The sequence below is a fragment of the Castanea sativa genome, chromosome 3 (assembly GCF_040712315.1).
Source record: "Castanea sativa cultivar Marrone di Chiusa Pesio chromosome 3, ASM4071231v1".
NCBI lineage: Eukaryota > Viridiplantae > Streptophyta > Magnoliopsida > Fagales > Fagaceae > Castanea > Castanea sativa.
Genome location: NC_134015.1, coordinates 7284168 through 7308047, shown reverse-complemented (window position 1 = coordinate 7308047; position 23880 = coordinate 7284168). Strand labels below are relative to the sequence as shown.

Genomic DNA, 23880 nt, shown 5'->3' with positions numbered 1-23880 from the left:
GTAGAAAAGAGCTTAATGAGGTAAAAACTGAAAAGGTTGATCTGTTAGTCAAACTAAATGAGACTACAAGGTTAGTTGAGACTCTCATTGTGGAGAACAACTCATTAGAAGAGAAGGTCAAAAATCTCAAGGTTGAGCTTAGTCAAGTTAGAACTCAAATATAGAGGATGTCTAGTGCAAAACTTGAAGAGGTATTGAGTGCTCAAAAGCCTAGTTCTAATAAGACTGGCTTAGGATATGCCATCTCCTCCGGCCCTTCCTCTTCCACGGCTTCTGGATCAAAGACTATCATTGTGCCTCAACCCGAGAAAGGTAAGAAAGGTATGAAATCCAAACTCTTTTGGCTAATTCTAAATCCTTTGTTAGACCTCATGTTTGTCACCATTGTGGTGTTTCTGGACACATTCATCCTAATTGCTTTAAGTTATATCCTCAAAAGCAAGTATCCAAATGGTCACAGGTTTCCTCTCAAGGACCTATACCTTTGTTTGGAGAGATATTAAAAGTCTTGAACTTTTTAACTCAATTTCAGAAGAATTTTAATTCTTTTATGTCCTTTAGTAGACATACTAGGACACGTGTCTTTTCATCTTCACGGCCAAAGACTCATGTTGTGTGCATGATAAAGGATCCTAAGACTTAATTGTCCTTTTTGTTTGTCCTTTGCTTTAATTCTTTCTATCTGTAGTAGGACTCTCTTTACTTGATTTCTTTTCTGCTGTTGAAATCATGCTTCCATGCATCTGCACCTTTCTATCATGCATTCATGCTTATGCATCTTTATTTCATGCTTTCATGATTTTTTGTTTGGTTTTTTAGTTTTTATTTTGTTCTATTTTCAAAATAAAATAAAAAAGGGAAAAAATTATAAAAATACAAAAACAGTGTGTGTTTGTGTACATCGGTTCTTGTGAACCTTAAAATGGCCTTTGAAGCAGAGTTTTCTAAACTTTGTATCTCTTGTAGCTAAGATGAGCATTCTTATGCACAACTAAGTAAGTGAGCTTTGTGGCTTTTTGTTTGTGATGAGTAAGGTTAAGTGATCTCTTGAACTTAACACTCGTATCACTCTTTTTGACGGGTAGGACTAGAAAATCCTAAGAGAATGGCATAAATAACCATCTCACCACTGTTACTCGCCAATCATGATATCTTCGGCATAGTAAAAGTGCAATGTCAATGACATTTGTATGCTTCGGCATAGCAAAAGTGCAATGTCAAAAGCTCAACAAAATTGGGTATCTCTTCTCTCTCTTTTATATACCCATGCATGAGTTGCTTAATAAAAAGAAAATATGCAAAGAAAATAAAGGAAAAAATATTTTTAAAAAAAAGCTTTAAATATGATTGCAAGCGTGTTTTCTAGGAGATGTGGGAGTTATAGGATGTACCTCAAAGGTGATAGTCCCCATCAAACAGTTATGATTGTGTGTAAGTTAAAGTGATTTTCTCATATTTCAAATCATCATAACATAGAGACACTTATGCAATCTTGCAATGTTTTCATACACAACACGCAATATTCTTTGCTACTCTTGATACATGTGTAGGTACAATATGATTTGGCCATCCCAAGGTTTACGTGCATTGATGTATGCTTACTAAACTGTCTTAACTTGATTTTGAAATATAAAATTGGTTAGACTTGTTTAGTGCATGTGTGTGTTTTTGGGATCTCAAATGCTTAACTCTTTTTTTTTTAGAGATGATTTTGAGAGTCTAATATGTTGGTTGGATCTTTGACTGAGTTGCATGTATGATTGCATTCATGTTTGTGTTTTTCCCTTCTCGAAAAACTATTTTTAAGCCATCGCAACACCTTCTCGACACCTCTCGATACCTGGTTTATCTGTCGAGCTCTTCAGTTGCATCTTAATCTCTCGATAGCTAGGTGGATCAATCGAGAAAGTTTCTGTCCCCTCCATAGCTGTTCGATCCATCGAGGTATGCTCGATAGCTTCTTGATACCTCTCGATCCATCGAGATCCTCTGCATGCATTTTTTTCATGTTTTGCATGTTTCTTTTATCTTGTCATCCATAGTATCTTATTTTATTACATTCATGCATTTATATGGATTCTTTGTACCCCCTTGATCATCATTGATCATCTTTATCTTTCTCAGGTAAAGCTTTATAGCTTCCTGTTCCCTCTATCAATCGTGACAAAAAGGGGGAGAATTTGGAGAATTTGTGGTTTTTTTCTTTAAGATTCTACAAGTTAGGGGGAGAAATACATGCCTCTATAAGGGGGAGATATGTTTCATCTTGATAGGGGGAGTGTTTACCTCGTTGTTGTAGGAGCTACTTTTAGCTTCTTCTTCTTGTACCTTAGGTCTTGTGACCATTTTTACATACATGATACTTTTCAAGTGGTATATATGATGATGTATGTTTTCTTCACATATCCTTACATGTGTTGTTTCTTTTCTATCTTTATACACATGATTCTTATTATTTGTATGCAATCTATTATTTCTGTCTCACACTAAGATGCTTTGATGAGTTTTGTTTAAAGTGCTTCAGAAATACAGGTTGTCAAAGTCTTTCATGTCATGAACTCTTTTCTTGCAAAGTTTTTCAAGAGTTTTTGTTATGGTAGATTTTATTGTATTCAACAAGTGAGTATGAGTTGAGTGATTTATGACTTCTCTCATATGTTCATTTGTTTGTTGTGGTTTTGTCACAGATTGCCAAAGGGGGAGACTGTTAGGACATATGTATTTCACTTGTTTAGAACATATGTCATTTATTATTTATGTAATTGGCTAATCATTTGTCAAAATGTCTTTTACTTGTAATTGGGTAGATTTAGGATGAGGTTAATGCTTCAAGAAATAAGGTTTCAAGATCAAGTGTTAAAGCCATGCAAGTCTGTCCAAGAAACAAGTTTAGAACTACTCTTCATTAAAGCTCGATAGTTGCATCTATCGAGCTTTAAGAAGCTGGTCTAGCCCCGAGGCTTGATAGCTGCTCAACAGCACCTCAACACCTGTAGCTGTCGAGATTTAAGAAAAACAGATTTTTAGTTTTGTTTTGATTCTAATCCGTGGATGTGTCATTGGGCCTTCTTTTCTCCTAACCCTAGACATATAAAATAATTATTCTAAGGGCCGTCGAAGTGTGGCAAGTTGCACAAGTATTGAGAAATCCTTGTTCATGCAAATTGTAACTTGAGACGAAGTTCTTGCCCTAGTTCATCTCTTTTGTGAAGAAGTTGTTGTGTCTTTGCACCGTAGGGTTTTGTAACCAAGCATCTTATTAATCTTCATCGTGTGGATGAATTGAAGAACTTTACAACCAACATTCTTCTTTCTCAAGTTGGTGAGTAAGTCACGTACTAGGATCCGTGCATCAAAGGGTGACATTCATATATTGAAGAGTTTAGAGGTTCTAAAGCGGTAGAAGGTTTCTGCTGTGAGTTCATCTACGGGAATTGTAGAGTTTAGGGACAAAGGTTTTGTACTAGATCTGAAACTTCTCTTTACTATAGTGGATTACTTTTCGGGAAGGTTTCCCTCCAGGTTTTTTACTATGAAATTGGTTGGTTTCATTGGTTTTCTTGGGTCATCATATCTTATCTTATTTATTTTTCCGATGCACTTAGTTTTGACATGATATTGATGTTTGTTTGTTTTAACAAATTTTATGCATAATAAATCTAATTAACATTTTGGGTTTAAAACTTGTTAATTCTATCAACCGGGGTCTAAATTTCCCAACACTTATATATGTTTAGGATTGTAAGAGAAGAAAGCCTAAACACATACTCATGGATTGGATGAAAAACAGTCTAGAAAAAGTAAGTTTCATAAACCTCGATAGATAGCCATCTATTGAGCTACTATCAAGCTAGCTGTCGAGCGACGGGCTTCAGCAGCTTTTAAACCTCGATAAATACTAGCTGTCGAACTTTAAATCCAGCACTTCATTACTTGGTTCTTGGACAAACTTGCATGGCTTCAATACTTGAACTTGAACTCTTGTTCCTTGAAGTATTAAATACATCCTAGATCTATCCAAATATAAATAAAGTGTGTTTTGTCAAAAGATTAGCCAATACATGAAATGCTGACATATGTTCCTAACATCCAATCACATATGTCCTAACAATCTCCCCCTTTGGCAATCCATGACAAAACCACAACAAACAAATGAACATATGAGAGAAGTCATAAATCACTCAACTCATACTCACTTTTTAAGTACAATAAAATCTATCCTAACACAAACTCTTGAAAAACTATGCAAAAAGAGAGTTCATGGCAAGAAAGACTTTGACAACTTGTATTTCTGAAACATTTAAACAAAACTTATCAAGGCATCTTTGTGTGAAACAGAAATAAAAAATTGCATACAGTAAATAAGAAACATGTGTATAAAGAGAGAAAGAAACAACACATGTAGAGATAGGTGAAAGAACATACATCAAAATTTATAAACCAAATATAAGTACAATGTATGTCAAAATGGTCACAAGTCCCATGTATAAGATCAATGTATCTAAACTAGAAAGAAGAAAAGATACATCAAAAACCTCACTACATCCCTCAAGAACACTCCCCTTATCTCTTAACTAACCCTTTCCCTATGAGTATGACAACTCTCATCTCAAAACTACTTCCCATTTTTGTCACTAGTGACAAAGAGGTAAGTACATCAAGTAGACATCTCATCATCACTAGGCGAGCTAGGATCCTCATCCTCATCACTAACGGAGTCATCGTCACTCTCATCCATGGATGCTAGTGGAGATGGAGAAGAAGCAACCGTGAAACCACCCATCACAGCCTGTTGTTGTGAAATATGACCCACACGGGTATTCACCTGATACAACTTATCACTAAGTGTGTCAAGGCGAGCATCCATGCGCACAAGCTGTGCCATGATAGCCTCAAGAGTCACTCCACCCACTGAAGATGAAGGAGTGGAGGTGGATGGAGTGGTAGAAGCTAGAGGAGCAGCCGTCTCAGTCTGAGTCTGCCTCGAGCGAAGTTGTGCAAAACTCTGCTTAACGGTAGCAGCATCAATGACATATATGTAAGAGAAGTTGGGAGACTCAGGATAGGAGACAGACAAATGGCAAAAGAGCCACGTGATAGCTGAAGGGAAAATGAGCTTATCATGGGTCGCCGTATCCTTATAGACATCTATAAGGGATAGAATGAAGTAAGAAGGGAAATCTATGGTAAGATCCTCAATAAGGGAAAGCAAAAGGCAAGTACGAGGCTCTGTGATAGTGTTATAGTGAGAGAGAGAGAGAGAGAGGATGGAAAACAAAAGTCATAACCATGTTAAGAAATTTTGGACCTTTATCAAAGGTCATGCAAGGGGTGAATTGACGATCACTCCAAAAAGAAGATGCCTCACAGAAATGAGACAAGAGTTTGTCTTTAGACACAGTCCTCAGAAGCTCATAACCAGGATAGTCAAGAAACTTTACCCTAGGAACATGTAGTACCTCGGATATAAGACCCGGAGTAACTACCATGCGTATACCCTGAACGCGAGTGACAAACTAGGATATAGAGGTGTCAAATTCGTGCATATTAGAGTAGAAATCATGTATGATCACTGAAGGACATGTGACAGGAATGCCACAAAGTGACTCCCAACCCCTATTGTGAATGACAGTGGGTAGATCAGTGTCAGAAAAATCGGATAGAATGACTTGGTGTTCCAAATGAATGTCTCATCGGGAAAAGTTCTCAAAGAAGTCCGATTTGGCCTTCTCATCACGGAATTGTACGTGAAAAGGAATAGGGTCAGAAGAAGAAGAAGAAGATGAAGATGCCTAGGAACGAAAAGGGTTCTGAGACGGAAAAAATTTACATTTTAGTGCCATGATGCAACTAATGTAAGAGGGAGAGAGAGAGAGAGAGAGAGAGAGAGAGAGAGAGAGAGAGAAACACTCAGAAAAGTACCAAGCAACACACACATATATATATATATATATATATATATATATATATATATAAAAATATAGAATTGAAGGTACGTATGCATGAGAATGCATGAACATGTGACATGCACAAAATAAATACATCATGGCTCAGCCCAATCCTAACCTACCAGCATACAGCATAGCAGTAAGGTAAACACACATCCAAATGCAAGAAACATTGTTATAATGCACATGTGATGCAATGCATGAAGTTTTAAACTTATTTAAGCAATACCTATCCCACAAATTGCACAAAACCTTCATCAATTTTGAAAACCCCTAAAATTTTTCAAAAACTTAAAACTTAGGTTAGAAAAGAGTGAAATGCATGATTAATGAGTGAGAAAGAATCATACCAAATGAAGAACACTTGATTTAGGCCGAAGATTAAGTGAGGAATGTGAGGGGTTTGAGTTTGAAGAGTTTTGGAGTGAGAAATGAGAGAAACTGTCAAGAGAGATCGAGGAAATGAGTGCAGAAATCACGATTGCTCCTTATATAGAATCCTCATAAAGCTCAATTGATCGAGAGCTATCGAGCTTTAAAGAGGCGCTTTTCATCTGTCGAACCAGCTATCGAGGATCAAACGAGAGGTTTATCAACAAAGAAGCTCAATGGATCAAGGTAGCTATCAAGGAGACAGAAAGTTTCTCGATTGATCGAGATAGCTATCAAGAGCTATAGAGATTGCGATAAAGAAAAGCTGAAGAGTATCGATAGATAGCCTATTTGTCAAGAGCTATCGAGATAGCTTAAAACAGTTTTTCAAAGAAGAGAAAAACATAGATATGAATGCAATCAAGCATGCTACTCAACCAAAGATCCAAACAGTATTTTAAGCTCTCAAAATCATATCTCAATGAAGAAAAATGTCATGCATTTATATCCAAAAACACACACACACACACACACACACACACACACACACACACACACACACTAAACAAGTCTAACCAATTTTATATTTCAAAAACGAGTTAAGACAGTTTAGTGAGCATACATCAACACATGTAAACCTTGTGATGGTCAAATCACATTGTACCTGACATGTATCAAAAGTAACAAAGAATATTGCGTGTTGTGTCCGAAAATATCGAAAGATTGCATAAGTGTCTCTATGTTATGACGATTTGAGATATGAGTATATCAATTTAACTCACAGAATATCATAACTGTTTGATGGGGACTATCACCATCGAGGTAGATCTTATAACTCCCACATATCCTAGAATACACACTTGCAATCATATATAAAGCAATTTGATCTTTTTGCTTTTATTTTTCTTTGCATATTTTCCTTTTATTAAGCATATCATGCATGGACATATAAGAGAGAGAAAAGAAATACCCAATTCTGTTAAGCTTTTTGACATTGCATTTTTGCTATGTCGAAGAATACAGATGTCATTTAATGATTGACGAGCAACAGCGGTGAGATAATTATTTATGCCTTTCTCTTAAGATTTTCTAGTCCTTCCCGTCAAAAAGAGTGATGCGAGTGTTAAGTACAAGAGATTACTTAACCTTACTCATCACAAACACAAGCCACAATACTCACTTGCTTAGTTGTGCATAGAGATGCCCATCTAAGATACAAAAGATACAAAGTTTAGAAAACTTTGTTTCATTAGCCATTCAAGGTACACAAGTATCAATGTACACAAACACACACTGTTTTTGTATTTTTTTTTTTTTAATTTTTCAACTTTTTTTAATTTTCATAAATGAAACAAAATAAAAACAAAACTGAAAAACAAGCAAACAAAAACAAGCCAAATAAAGCAATGCATAAAAACTAGATTGTCTAAAAAAAACGCAAATAATGCAAGCACAACAAAAAGAGGGAGAGAGAAAAAGTGACTAAATCACTTGAAACCCTTTTCCTTCCATACCTTGAAAGACCCTTTCCTTTGAGCAAAGCCTTGAACCGGCGATGAGGGGGAAGAATTGAAACTGTTCAAGTTCAAAAGGAATATAAGGGCTTTGAGAATATCTCCTAGAGGTTCAAGCTAATTCTGGCTTCCCGACGACATCATGCTATTGCTCTGTAGAGTGGCTAGCCACTTATAGAAATTTGGTCAAGTATGTTCAGCTGTGCCACAGTGATGACATAAATGCTACTTCTTCTATTTGGACTTTTGAGCATTACTCTTCCTAGCCCTGGGATTTTTGGTTTCTTTCTTAGCAAGCTTAGGGGGTCCTCCTAAAATGGATTTATCCTTGTCTATGTTCTCACTAGCTATCACATTTTTAACATCATTATTCTCATAATCAATATTGTTAGCAGGAGAAACAAAAACAGTAGTACTAGAAGATCCAATATTTGGAGAAGAAAAATCATACCCTAAGCATCTCGTCAAGCATTACACTTGAGGTCCTCTCCAATTGAGCTCTCACTTGGAACAGTTCCACCTCAAGCTTCTTGTCTTCTCAGCCAAGAAATTGTTCTCAAACCTCAGTGCTCCGATAGTCTGATTTGCTTCATCAAACTTTGTGGAGAGTTGTTCTCGTTCAAGCTCCACATCATTGAGCTTCTTGGTGGCCAACCTATACAACTTCTCATGTTTTTTCGAGACCTTGTATAACTTTGCATGGGTAGTGTGGATGTCATCTTGCTTATCCATCTTCTCAAATTTTGACTCCACCAAGTTCTCTTCTTCATCCACATCTTCTACAGTCCCTTCAGTAGGATTGACACTAGTAGTGAAGGCATTCTAGATTCCATCATCCTCATTTTCGGAATCATCCTCAGGTTCGATGTCGCTCAAGGTAGCAGCAAGTGTCTTACTTTTGCCAATAGACTTGAGTTAAGTGGGGCACTTTTGTTTCATATGACTGAATCCTTGACAACCGAAACACTTTGGCCCTGAAGGAATAGTGTACTGACCGTCATCCCTAGCATCCTTCTTCCCTTTGTCTTGGCTCTTAGACTGTGAAGAACTTAATTGCCTACGGTCCTTGTCGAAGCCCTTTGCATTAACATTCTTCATGAACTTCTTGAACTGTCAGGTGATGTAGGACTTCATTTTAGAATCTTCATCTTTAGAAGACTCATCAGTGTCACTACTCTTGGCCTTTAGTGTCATGCTTTTGCTTTTGCTTGATTTCCCGTGCTTAGACAAACCCAACTCATAGGTTTGTAGATTTCCAACAAGTTATGTCAAAGGAATTTTATCAATATCCTTTGATTCCTCAATAGCGGTAATCTTGACATGAAATCTCTCGGACAGAGACCTAAGAACTTTTCTCACAATCTTGGGTTCTGGAATGGTTTCCCTAAATTAAATGATGAGTTCACTATGTCCTTGAGCCTGACATAGAACTCATCAAATGACTCATCCTCCTCCATCTTGATTTCTTTGAAGCTAGTAGTGAGCCTCTAAAGTTTCGAATCTTTGACAACCTTAGTTCCTTCATAGGTTGTTTAGAGAATGGTCCACCCCTCCTTTGCAATTTCAATGGAGCAGATCTTCTTGAACTCCTCATTTGTGACCGCACTGAATAAGGCATTCAATGCTCTGCTGTTGAAATTAGCCACCTTGATCTTTGCATTATCCCAATCAGCCGGCGCTTCCTTCGGCTTGGTCCAACCTATCTTCATAACTTGCCACACCTTCTCATTTAAGGACTGCAAGAAAGCTCTCATGCGTACTTTCCAATATGCATAGTTAGTTCCATCAAATAAAGGAGGTACAATAAGTGAGTGTCCTCTGTCCATGAAAGACAGGGGTTAATGGATCTCACAGCAAAGATTAAACCCTAATCAGAGTGTGCCTGCTCTAATACCACTTGATAGGCTAAAAATGTATTAACCCCTTGTGATGAATTAACCAATTAGTTAGCCAAGTAAATTAATTAGGTTCAATTACATGCAATGAGTGTGGCAACACAAACAAATCATCAATTAACTAAATATGCAGTGAAAATTAAATGGCACAGTGTTTTGTTTACAAATGGGGAAAACCTACATGGCAAATCCCCACCAGATAATTAGAAGGTCACCACTCCCAAGAACCGACACGCGTGTTCACCTGACACAACTCATCACTGAGAGTGTCAAGGCGAGCATCCATGCGCTGAAGCTACACCATAACCACCTCAAGGGTCGTACCAACCGCAAAAGAAGACGAGGCGGATGAAGATGGAGCGAAGAAGCTGAAGGAGTCACCGTCTCGGTCTGTGGCCACTTTGGTCGAAGCTGGGCCTCGCTCTATCTAACAATCACTACTTCAATGGCACACATGATGGGGAACTGATCAGACTCAGGATAGAAGACAGAGAAGTGGCGAATGATCCACATTGTGAGAGACCTCGGGATTGAGTTGCCTTTATATAAAAAATAAAAAAAAAAAAAAAGAGATTTTTGGAGTGCTTTTTAGGGCATCTCTCTTTTCAAGTAAGTGGTGTAGAGTAGCCACTTTTTTTTTTATACAAAAAAATAAGAAAAAATAAATATTAAATACATGACTGAATTGTTCTACTCTCATTGATTGAATAAAAAAGAAAACATGTTTGATAAATTGAAAATTACATGGTTTTGGGTCCTAGTTACAAACTACCAAATAATTACATGGTTTTTTGTCCTAGTTACAATCTACCTAAAATAAAAAAAATAAAAAATAAAAAAAAGATAAAGCCTAGGTCTACCTATCCAAAGACACTAAATTCAGAGGCTAGGTTACAAAATGGAAAGGTGTTAGGCACACATTTCGCCCAAACAGGGTTTGGTCTTCTAGACTCTTGTGACCAATGTAACAATTTATGCATGTCAAGAATGATATGTTGAACATTTGAAATAAAGATTAAATCACATAAATTTGTTATGAATGAAGTCACTTCTTTTGAAAAGAATTAGATCTGTTTTAGTTGGTAACAAAAAAAAAAATGATTTTGATTTGTCAAAATACCAAATCTGTTTTGTGGTATGTAGAAAAAAGTGATTTTAGCTTTGTAAAAAATCAGATCTGTTTTTTAATGATGAAAAATGATTTTTTTGATGACCAAAAAAAAAAAAAAAAATAGATCTATCTTTTATATTGTAAAAGAATAAAAAAGATTTTTTAAGAAGAGAGTTTCACTCATAATTTAAATTTATGCAACGTGAATGAAATAAAACAAACACAAACACAATCATGTTTTATCTTTTTCTTTATTTCAAAAATCTGCACATGTTAAAGAAAAATTAGATATGTATCTAAGGAAGATACAAATAAGTTTTTAATTGAGAAAAATTCAGATCTACATCTAATGAAGATGCAGATCTGTTTTTATTTTAAGAAAAAGTCAAATCTCCATCTAATAAAGATGTAGATCCGTTTTTATTTTAAGAAAAAGTCATATCTACATCTAATGAAGACGTAGAACCTTTTTTATTTTAAGAAAAAGAGTTGTTCACATGCAGATTATTGACATTCAAGAAAGAGATTACAACAATCAAATAGAAAAATAATCATGCTTTAAACAAAACAATGGTGAATCAAACATTCATCAATAAAATAAGCATAAAAGGATAGGGTGATAGAAACAACCTCTTGCATGAGCACATTTTGTTCTTGAGATGATGTATTAAGGTTCAAAGAAACTTATTCAGTTATCTTTGAAACCTAAAAAGCCTAATTTAGGTAGTGAATCTCAGAGAGGATCAGCAAGGATCAGCAATTTAAGAATCTCAAAATGTATGCCTCTTAAAGCGGTAAAAAAAGATGTTGAATTATGAGACCCAGCCTCTATTTATAGGGACTGGAGTGCTTAAAAATAAGCAATGACGCTTAAAGTGCGAATCAGGATGCATACTTCTGCGAAAAGGTCAAAAAGGGTGTGCCCAAAAGATGCCCATTCGGCACTTTTAAAGTGTCGTTTGGCACTCCAAAAGTGCTGAATGGTGCTTTTATATGCTGAATGCTCTTTTGTGTTTGGGTGCCGTTTGGACTCTACTTTTAGGGTTTTTTGATCCAATCTCTGTATCTAGAAATGTTTTCATCCCCTATCCATGATTTTTTTTTAACTCTTTTCTATATAATTTAGGTTTTTTGAGAAAAATTATCTTGTAGATAAATACCCTAAAATAAATCTTGATAAAGTTCAGATTTTCCATAATTTTATTGTTATCTAATCACCATTTCATTCCTATGCATGAAACCCTACTTTAAACACTAAGTATCAACCTATCACAAAATTATATAATTAATTTTAATTGTTTAACCAATCAGAATTAATTTAAATTAATCGTGTGTGGTCAACTCTTCCTAGACACAATGCATGCTGACCGTGCAAACTTGATCATGTGATATCTTTCGATCTGATGGTCGATTTGTAAACCAAAAACACTGTTGCAACCTTTAGAATCTCAAGATCATTATTATGGTATGCAATGAATAGACTGATGCATGCAATGCAAGAACAAATTGATGTATGCAATACAAGAACAAAATGATGCATGTAATGATAGAATGATTTTTTGGGTACACGGATGGTCATTCTTGTCATCTTCCTTGATTAAATCATGGGTGCAAAATCAAGTGTCTATAGAATGTCCCTCATTGACAGAGCTTGAAAAGAAAATGTCAATGTAAAAGAATGACATAGATTTTAGCGATCATGATTTAATTGAGGTTAAATTTCCAAAGATTACCTAGCCTTAGAACCTAAAACTTTGGAACATAGAACTAGTGCTTTACCTTTTGACAGAAAATGAAAATTGTGACTACTTAACCTAACTGGTAGCTAATGAACTTTGAAATGATTCTTGACAATTGATGTGACTAAGAGAATTTTTCATTCTGATCTTGATAATGGAGTTGTCTGCGACCAAGGGGGATTGATCTTAACGAAGGTGGTGTTTGCGACCAACGGACTTGATCTTGACGAAAGAAGTGTCTGCGAACAAAATATTGATCTTGGATACGTAGGTTCCTGCAACCAATGAATCCGATCTTGACTGAGATAATGTCTGTGACCACAAAATTGATCTTGGATATGTAGGTTCCTACGACCAATGAATCTGATCTTAACTGAGATAATGTCAACGACCACGATACTGATCTTGGATACGTAGGTTCCTGCAACTAATGAATCTGATCTTGATTAAGGTAATGTCTGTGACCACAATATTGATCTTAGATACGTAGGTTCCTACGACCAATGAATCTAGGTACTGTTTGTGACCACGATACTGATCTTGGATATGTAGCTTCCTACGACCAATGAATCTGATCTTGATTAAGATAATGTCTGCGACTATGATATTGATCTTGGATACGTAGGTTCCTACGACCAATGAATCTAATCTTGACTGAAGTAATATCTGCGACCATGATATTGATCTTGGATACGTAGGTTCCTACGACCAATGAATCTGATCTTGATTGAGATAATCTTTGCGACCACGATATTGATCTTGGATACATAGGCTCCTGTGACTAATGAATCTAATCTTGAGTGAGGTAATGTCTATGACCACAATATTAATCTTAGATATATAGGTTCCTGCGACCAATGAATCTAGGTACTGTTTGCGACCACAATATTGATCTTGGATAAGTAGGTTCCTACGACCAATGAATCTGATCTTGATTAAGATAATGTTTGCGACTATGATATTGGTCTTGGATACGTAGGTTCCTACGACCAATGAATCTAATCTTGACTGAAGTAATGTCTACGACCATGATATTGATCTTGGATACGTAGGTTCCTACAACTAATGAATCTGATCTTGACTGAGGGAATGTCTGCGACCACAATACTAAACTTGGATACGTAGGCTCTTGTGACCAATGAATCTGATCTTGATTGAGATAATTTCTGCGACCATAATATTGATCTTGGATACGTAGGTTCTTGCGACCAATGAATCTGATCTTGACTAAAATAATGTCTATGACTATGATATTGATCTTGGATACATGGGTTCCTGCAACTAATGAATCTGATCTTGACTGAGATAATGTCTGCGACCATGATATTGATCTTGGATACGTAGGCTCCTGCGACCAATGATTCTAATCTTGACTGAGGAAACCAAGGGCTTCCCATCCTTGAGATCAAGTTGTTACCTGCAAAAATTAAAATTTGGAATCAATCTCTAACTGATGAGTGCTTTGTGGTTCCACTGTTTCTAAGATGTGTGATTTTCATTTACCCCTTCTTGATTTGAGCTTTATCGAGAAAAGTTTAATTGACAAAAGATTCTATTTTTGAGTGACATTTGATTTTTTTTTTTTATTTTTTTGAAACTTGGAAGTTTTGAAATTGACATTCGAAATTTTAAGATTCTAAAACTTGGAAATTTTAACTTGAAATTTGGCATTTGAAATCTGAAATTTTGAGATTTGGAATTTTGAAAAATTAAGACTTGAAATTTTGATCATGAAATCTGGAGTTTGAATTTTTTCCTAAAATTTTGAAAACTAGAGGTTTGAATTAAAAATTGACATTGAGAAAGCGGATTTCTTTTTGCTTTCTCCCCCCTTTTTTATTTGGAGATGAAAATTTTGAAAATTTGGAGTTTAAAAAATATTTGAAAAATTAAAAGAATTTTTTTGGGGAGGGGGGAGGAGGGGTTGATTGAGTCAACTCAATTTGACTGAGTTGACTCAGCCTATGGGCTAAGTTTAAGTGTGGGGGCCGAAATCCCCCCCCCCCCTCTCCCCACACTTTCCTTGTCTCTCTCTTTTTTTTTCTTTTTTGCTTCATCTTTCTCCACTTCTCTTCCTCCATTTTCACTATTCACCTCCTTCTTCCCCTTGATTTTTCTTCTTCATCTCACCATTTCTTCTCACAAAAAACACTTTTCTAAGCTTCTAAAGCTCCCCTCAATATTTCTTTAGATCCTTGTATTTTTTACATTTTCACCACACACCCATTTTGGTGAAAGCCATTTTCCAATTCCATTTTTTTTTTGGCATCAAGATGGCTTCTTCTTCCAAGGGACCTTCTTTTCTTACTTTTCATGGTAAGAAATATGATCCAACATCTGATTGGCATGAGGAGGATGGACTTCTTTAAGACCCTAAGACCCATGCTCCATATTGTCATGTAGACACTAAGGTGAGTTTTTCTTTCATTTCTATGCTTGGAAAAATGTTGTTGCATGTTTCATTGAAAGTATCATGGTGAGATATTTTCATTTGGTTGTTTGAAATTTGAGGCATTGTGTGATTGGTTATGTTGGAAAATGTTGGCATTGGAGCATTCTTAAAGTATTATTTTCTTTTGATCATGGTGCAATTTGGACAATGTTGGTGGCTTATGGAACTTTGGCGATGTAGGTAGATATTGTGATGTTGTTGGATGAATTTTGGTTAGGACTTTGGGACTATTAGCATTGTGAAAAATTGGCGGATGGCTTATGTGAATGTGTACATGATAGATATGGAAAAAGGTTTATTGGCATGTGTAAACTTTGTTTTATGGACATGGCACAATTTTGAGGGTAATTTTGTAGATATGGAAGATTTTTGGACATGGAAAAAATTTATGGGCATGAAATTTTGAAAAATTTTGTTGGGCATGTGATGTTGGTTCTTGGAAAATTTTTGTGATTATGATTTTGGCCATGTGAGAATTTATTTGTACATGGGCCTGAGTTTGTGGAATTTTTTTGCTATTTTAGAAGTGTAGGAACTTTTTTATGGCTATGAAAAAAAATTTGGTAATTGTGTATGGATATGTGAAGAATTGTGATTGTGGTAAAATTTTGGTGGGGCATTGGTTTTTTTTTTTTTTTTTGTGATGTGGGTTTGGTCATGGAAAATTTTAGGACATGTAGTTTGGTCATGGGAATTGATGAGCTGAACTTGTGTTGCAGAGCCTCAAGAGTCGAGGTAGTCTCCAAATGTTAAAAAGTGCATAGGCAGCTTTGTCTCCTAGCATCAAAAAAATCATTAATGAAGTAGGCTTAGGCACTTTCTTCAAAGCTTTGTTGAATCATAAGACATGAATAAAGATCTTCAATTACTTCTCGCCTTGGCCGAACGCTTCTGGGACACTACATGTACCTTCCACTTTCCTTGTATTAGGGAGGTAATGTTGACACCTTATGACTTCTTTGTTATCACCGGTCTGAGGTTGGGTGGTGAAAGAATTCTTGTCAATAATTCCTTTACTTTAGCCAAACTCAAGAAATTTCTAGGTGTAGTGCCTTCTAGAATGAGGAGTAACAATATCATTTTATTTTGGCTATATGAAAATATTCCTCATTGTGAGACTGTGGCAAAAGATGCTCGTATGTTCATCCTTCTTTTTGTTGGGACTTTCCTGTGCTTGGATTTCGGCAATATTGTGAATCTGTACTAATTAGAAAACTTGAGAAAAATTGGACAAATTTGGAAATATGATTGGGGCAGTATGGCCTATACTACTCTAATGCACTTCATGACCCAACTTTCTAGGCAGAATCTTTCAAGCTTGGGTGGAGCTCCATTTGTGTGGCAAGTGAAGTTTGAACTTTTTTTATGTGTGAGCTTTGGAAAGTTATTTTGGCTTTGTGGTAATGGTATTGTGGCAATTCTCAGGTCTGGATGTATAAGTATTTTGGAGTGGGTCATGAAACACGGGAGGAAGTTACTGGCATTTTTCCTAGGTTTCTTCATTGGTTGCCCCAGTATTATTCGTTAGTGACCTTTAGGCATTCTTTGGAAATTTGGCACTTGGTGATTGAAAATTTGACTGCTGGTGATGTGAGTCCTTCTTCTTCACCTCTTCCTCTTTTTTTGTGCGGGATCTTTGGTGCTTGATTATGGTTTGGCCTTTTCTCATTCTGGGTTTCTTTGTGATTTTTCAGATGTCTTTAGATCCTTGGGCTGGATGTGAGGGCTATGTAGAGTGTGAACGGGCTCTGGAGCTAAATGGTTGTCAAGCATTGTTTGAATGTAGGCATGGAAGGTATTGGTATCCTGGTGATCGGGTGTTACCCCAAGTTCATCATATATATCCTCCTACAACAATTCCAATTCCCCCTTATCCCTCCATCAGGTTAGCTGACTTTCTAACTAATAAAGAGATTGCTCAAGCCCATGTGGGCTTTGTTGTTCCAGGAACAGTAGGATCTTATTCTGAATTTATTGAAACTTGTCTGCAAGGTTGCTTGGTTGGCTGAACGGTACTTCTTTTCCTTTCTAAAGTCCAATCTTGATTTTGCAAATTCTTTCCATATTTTTGCATGGAGACAAAATTTGCATGTTGGATTTTCAGCCTCCACCTTCTAAAGGAGAAGAAGATGGAGATGAAGGGGATGAAATTCCTTCTCCTCATCATGCTGGTAGTTCTTCTAGTTCCTTTGTGGAGACTTATCCTCATTTTCTGGCATGGCAATCTGATGTGATGAATCCTGATGGAACGTATAGTTCCATGTCCTTGACTAGGCCAAAGCACGTGCCGAATGCTCCTTGGCCCGACCCAGTGTGTTCTTGAATTTTCAATTCTTTTTCCTTACTTCTTCTTGGCTTATTGAATGGTTCATGATCTGGAGGATTTGTGCTTCAGGTTGATGTGGATCTTGTGGAGGAAAGCATTCAGATGATTGGAGGCTTGCAGTCATTGCTTCGTACTTAATCCTCCCTGTATGTGCTCAATGATTCGAGTTGGGTATGCCTTGTTACTCTCTAAGTATCTCTTGCTTGAACTGTGCTTGATGGAGGGATTTACACTTGATTATGCTTACTTTTTAGGCACATAGAATGGAAGTTGCTGATGCTACCAGAAGAACTTTGGAGGAAAGGATCAGGAGCCTTGAACTTGAATATTGTCAATACGATCCTCACTTTTTCTCAAGTCAAGAAGGAAATACTAAAGGTGGCTCCTCTAGAGGTGGATCAAGGAGATCCTCACACAGGTGGACTTGGAGTCCCAATGATGTATGACTTGTATTTTTATTTTTCCTACAAAACGAAAGGAGGAGTTCCTTAAACAATCTTGTATTAATATCTATGTTTAGCACTTTGTACTTGGCATAGCCTTGGATCATGTAGAAACTTTAACTAAGATAGGTTTAGAATTCACCTGATGAGGTCTTGTAGTATCAATTTAAACTTATCTTGATTAACTTTGTTGGAAACTGCACTTGCTTGAATGAGGCAGAGCCGAATGTCCCTAGTTTAAAAAAATGAATTCATGGTTTTTTGGAAATGTTACCGTTGATTTTAATTCTTTTATTTTTTTATTCAGAGAAATGATGATGACACCCCCCCCCCTTTTTTTTTGGAAGATAAATGAGCCATGGGCGAATGCCCCTAGTTTAAAAAGGAATGCGTTAATTTTGGAAATCTCAATGATGATTTTTTTTGGAAAAATGATGATCTTTTTTTTTTTTTTTTAAAATTGCATGAGGTATAGGCAAATGCCCCTAGTTTGGAACATAAATTCACGAGTCTTTAAAAAAACTTGATTTGATCAATTTTTAAAAACAATGATGCAAGTGATAATTTTTGAAAACAAGTGAGTTAGACACGTCAGAGTGCCCCAATTTGACTAAAAAATATCTTTTTGAGTGTCAAACGATCTAAAAAAGAGTCCGAGAACACGAAATTGCATGGGATTGCATGTGTGTACAATGGAAAGGCTGCATGCCACTTGGCACATGAGGAGTGCCATTCGGCACTTTAAAAGTGCTGATCAACACTTTTAGAGTGCTGAATGGCACTAGACCACGTTATGACGCTCACGCCATGGTGGGCCAACTCCTTACGATTTTCCAATGCATGTTTCATGTTTTCACATTTTTTGAATAACATTTACTTCGTTTGTGATCATGAAACACTCTCCTAATTAGCTACAAACTCTCTAAAACCTATTTCAAACTTGATTAGGAATTTGATGTAGCTCATATAAATTAATTCTCCTGCGACCATTCTCTGCATAAAGGTTAGCAACACACAATAATCACAAGCAAAATTCATCCATGGCTAGCAATCAAAATTTTTCTCATTCAACACTTCATGATATCAACAGATGGGTTCGTAGCTTTGATTTTAGCACCAAAACCAATTTTACAGCCTTTAAACTAGAGGGAATTAAGGCTTTGAGGATTGTCAAGATCAACTGGGACTTCCCTCGTGCTGTTATGAAATTCTAGGATTCAGAAGATCATGTATTTCGGTTTAACATTGCTAAACTCTATTTGACAATTGAAGAGTTTTCCGCTATCCTGGGCTATGATCCAAGTAGAAAATCTGTTGCAGTTTCTTTTGATCCTAGGCATAAGGAGTCTTTGTCTAATGTTCTCAGTCTTCCTACTTCCATTACTGATAGTATGATTGAAGGCCATATGGTGAATCTTTGTGCAGTTATCTCTTGGATAATTGCCAAACGCACCTATGGAGTGACCAACAATATGCAGAAAAACTTCTGTTTGGCCTTATGCTTCGTGGGAGAATTTTTACTTTGCTCTTGAAGACACGATTTTGTGGATGCTTGAGCCATAAGTGTTGTGAATCAAATTAAGGATAGTGACAATCCTATTTCTTTGATCTTGGCAAAAACTCTTCTAGGACTGGATGTTGTATTTCATGGTGGAGAAACTTGTAACTTCTTAGGGAGTCCTTTGACTTTGCAGATATGGTTAATGGAGCAACTAGATATGATTGTCAAGCCTACAACCGGTAATTATGAGCCTAACAGTTTTCTTAGCAAGGCTGTAATCAAAACTGAGCGCCAAACTGAGAGTGATTGAGTGAAGTTTTTGGACAAGAAATCCGGTACTTCAATTCAATGGGACTATTATTAGTGGAAGTGCCCACCCCCTCTACTGTAGTCTCCAGGATTAGATCAGATCTTCCTTGTTGGGTTGCGGAGGGCAACATTCTACAAGGCAGATAAACCATAAGGCAATTCAAATATGAGCAAGGAATGCCTGGTGGCAAAAGAAGAAGACCTTTCTCTCCTGTGGACACAAATCCTGCTTCTATAAAGAACATGCTATCGGGTTTAGAGATGGCTGACCGGGTGGACCAATCTTTTGTCAAGGTTCACTTTCACAAGATGACTACAAAATATTCTAACTAGCTAATAGACAAGATTGTTGACAAGGAAGCTGAGAGGATTGCTATGAGAGAACAATTTCTTAGAGATAACCGAGAAAGACTCGACGAAGACAACTACAAATTAAAACAAAGAGACAGGGATGAAGAAGTACCTAACACACAAGAAACTAATGATTAGAAAAAGAAAAAACTAAAGACAAAGTGACCTTCTTATTTTAATTTTTTTTGGTTTTGAGCATATTTATTTAGAAGTTGATGTAAAAACTCTTATTTTTAGGAATTATTTATGGTTTGCAGGTTAGGGGTTCCATTTATGGTATAGGCTTTTGGGGTTTGGTTTTTTATGGTTTGGCTTAGGGTTTAGGTTTTTGTGTAATGACATGGTTTAATGGAATGGTTGAATTTTTGGAAAATTTCGGTTGATGGGCAAATGGCGGGTTTTGGGAAATTATGACCGGACCAATGCATGGTTGCCTACGTACCCCCTTTAATAGAAGGATCAGGTCATCATGTAGTTCATTGATTTTTTATTTGCCTTAATTTTTTCCTAGGCTACCCTTTCGAGTTTTCAACCTAGTAGGCTCTCTCACTCTCTCTTTTTTCATTCTCCTTTTGCATAGGTTGCCCTCTTAGGTTTTCAACCTACTTTTTTTTTTTTTTGCTCTAATTTTTGCCTAGATCGCCCTTTTGGGTTTTCAGCCTAGCAAGCTTTTTTTCTATTTTTTTTTTATATTAAACCTAGGAAGGGAAATAACATAGTTTACAACCACTTCAAATGTGGTGCTTTCAATCTACCACCTCAGATGTGGTGTTTCTTCAATTGATCCATGTCGGTTGGCTTAGTGAAAGAATTTGCATCTAAGTCCATCAACCTTACTGCTCCCCCAAAGTATATTTGCTTGATAATGTATGGGCCTACCCAATTTTGCTTGAACTTCCCGTTTGCATCTTAATCTGGGGCTCAGATTTCTTTTAACACTAGATCTCCTAATTTCAAATCTCTGGTTCTTACTTTCTTATCAAAAATTTTCCTAAGTCTCCTTTGGTATCCCTGAATCTGATATAGGGCTTTGAGTCTTTTCTCATCCAGCATACATAATTGGTCATATCTGCTTTGCAACCAATCTGCCTCGAGGATTTCACTTTCCAATATTGTCCTTAATGATAGTACACCCCTTTTATCTAGCATGCAAAATTACGTACTAGATGTGTGGCTCACCCCATCAATCACTAATTTCAAATTAAAGTGTAGTTAGGAATATAGAACCTTTGGATCGCTTTGTAAAGTGCAAGGTAGAGCATGGAAGTTGTAGGCAACTTCAGTATTAATTGAAGACTTATAGAATTTTAGTTACCTTTATTTTGTAATTCATGTTTTATATAGTGGAGATTATTTTCAATTTGTGGAGTTTAGATTTTCGTAAGAGGTTTTTAAGAGTACCTGTTTCTTTGGAGTTTTAATTTATTTTGGATCAATTATGTTTATTAAGTTATATAAGTTCAGCAAGTTAATCTTGCATCTAAATTCATGTTTCATGGATTTGGGTCATGACAACATATGTCCTAACACATGAAATATTGGCATGGTGCATAAACAGCGGAGAGCAAAGAGGCAAATCAAAGTGCTAAAACCCTAATCTTGAAAAATCCTTCTAAAGAGGAAGCGGGGCTTCTGTATCAAAATGACAAATGTATCCTCGAAACTGTACTCTTAGGGCTTGTTTGGTTTAAGTGAAAAATGGTGTATTCTATATTCATTTTTAGTTTTTTGGGGACCTGCCACTAGAAAACTTGTTTGACTCTATATTTGCACTCAGTTTTCATTTTTAGTATCCAAAAAAATAGGATTTGAATAAAAAAACTGAATACAACTTTTTGGTGTTTTTATCTTCTTGAAAATGAATACAATGGCATTTTCGTAAAAAATCAAATATGTAGATCCCTCTAACATTGACTTGTCCCATAAAAAAAAAACACAATCTCTCTCTCAATTGCGTTGAATTTTTAACTGAAAAATATAAAGTGAAAAAACAAAGTAAAAACTAGACTACAAAATAATGCCAAACAAGAAATGGGTTGGGTAGAGAAAATGAATACAAGATTTGAGAAAAAAAAATGAGTCTAAAAAATGAAAAGAAAAAATGAATGCACCCCCAATGATAACCAAACGGGGCCTTAATTCCTTTTAAAACCAAAATTAACAATCTAAAAAACCATTTTATACTTATTTACATTTTATAGAAAGATTCTAAAGAAAACATATATCTATAAGGTTGGAGTATTTTAAAGAGTTTAAGAATTTGTGTGAGGATATTTTAATATGCAAAATGATGAAACCTAAATAGAGAAACTTGTCATTAGTATAATATATATATATATATATATATATATATATATATATATATATATATATATATATATATAATGGGGGTAAAAAGAAAGGCGCACCCCTAATTTGGGCCTGGCCCATCCAAATCCAACTGGTCCTACTGTCATCCACCTTAGCTTGGTGAAACATGGTCAGAGATGCCTCACCTCAGAAGGTCCCGCCAATGATAGCTGGCCTTACCAAGGACATGTGTTAATATGGGGACAAACATCTTGCTGAGCACAAATTTAGCATTAAGAAAAAGTAACTAAACGATCATCACAATGTAAGAATCCCATGCCCCACCTTTGATAAATGATTTGACAGGCATTAATAGTACTGTAGACACAAAGAACTATTAAGTCCTGAGGGTGGTAGGGCCCACACGCGTGTGTAATATTATATTATGCTGATCTCTTTTTGACAAAAAAGTTTATCACTTTTTTAGTTTTCCATAAAAAGTTTCACAAAATGGTTTACATTGCACATGTTAGGAAAACTCATATATTATATTCACAAAATATTTTTTCATAATAATAATAATAATAATAATAATCATGTTTTGGGTTGAAGATTTTTTTTTATCCAGCCAACTCATAAGGTCAAAGAGACCGGTTAAATAGCATAGTTGTGTGGTCATATGTAATTCAATCCTACGCTAAAATATTCCATTTACTTTTTATAGTCAACTTTCAAAATAGGTAGTTGAACTTAGAACCGATCACATCCCAACTTTTTTCTATATAACCATAGTCCTATAGCTACAAGTTTCTCAAAAACACCAAAAAAAGGAAAAAAAAAAAAAGGTAAAATTACTATAGCTACATTGACTTTACCCATTCAAAACCATAAATTTTTTTCTAAAAAGAAAACATGAATCCCATTTCAAGCCTCGTCTTTTTGCTTCTTTTGACTGTCTTTCCAACCCAAATTCTATGTCAAAGCTTGATTGACCAAGCTTGTGGTTACACTTCGTACAAGTCTCTGTGCCTAAGCACTCTTCAATCGGACAATGAGGCCAAATCAGCTAAAGATCTCCTGACTATAGCCAAAGTTGCACTAAAATATACAGGGGCTAAAGCTCAAGAAGTAAATGCCGAAGTCAAAAAACTGCAAGGTTCAGCAAAGGACGAGGGCTTGAAGCAAGCCCTAACCGATTGCGCTGAGAACTATGGAGATGCAATTGATCAAATTAAGTCCTCGACCACTGCCTTGGGATCTAAGAAATATAATGATGTTAAGACATGGGTTTCAGCTGCCATGAACGATGCAGACTCGTGTGAGCAAGGTTTCCAAGATCAATCTGTCAATTCTCCAATAGCTTCTTTGAGTACCACATTTACTCAGCTAAGCAGCAATGTGTTAGCCATTACTAATCACCTCTAAGCCTTGATTCAATGTTGGCATAAATAAATTTTCCAACTATCAAGTTGGTGCTCATCTACCTCCGTGTTGTCCTAGACGCGCAGAGGTTGCCAACCAATAAAATTTCCATATTCTATAAAGTATCAATAACATCTACTAGTTTGTACTGGGAAAATGGTTTATAATTGATACCATAGATCTTATTACTATCTAATTTCATGTTTTT

At 36.1% G+C, this 23880-nt stretch overlaps 1 protein-coding gene across 1 annotated transcript; it reads left to right on the top strand.

The window, feature by feature from the left end:
• The first annotated feature begins 23162 nt into the window (after positions 1 to 23162).
• LOC142628420 (pectinesterase inhibitor-like) lies at positions 23163 to 23675 on the top strand. The gene has a single exon (XM_075802526.1). The coding sequence runs from the start codon at positions 23163 to 23165 to the stop codon at positions 23673 to 23675; it is 513 nt and encodes a 170-aa protein (XP_075658641.1).
• The last annotated feature ends 205 nt before the right edge of the window (positions 23676 to 23880 follow it).

What these genes read in the sequence shown, in the direction of transcription:
- LOC142628420 (XM_075802526.1), top strand. Translation starts at nt 23,163, where the DNA reads ATGAATCCCATTTCAAGCCTCGTCTTTTTGCTTCTTTTGACTGTCTTT.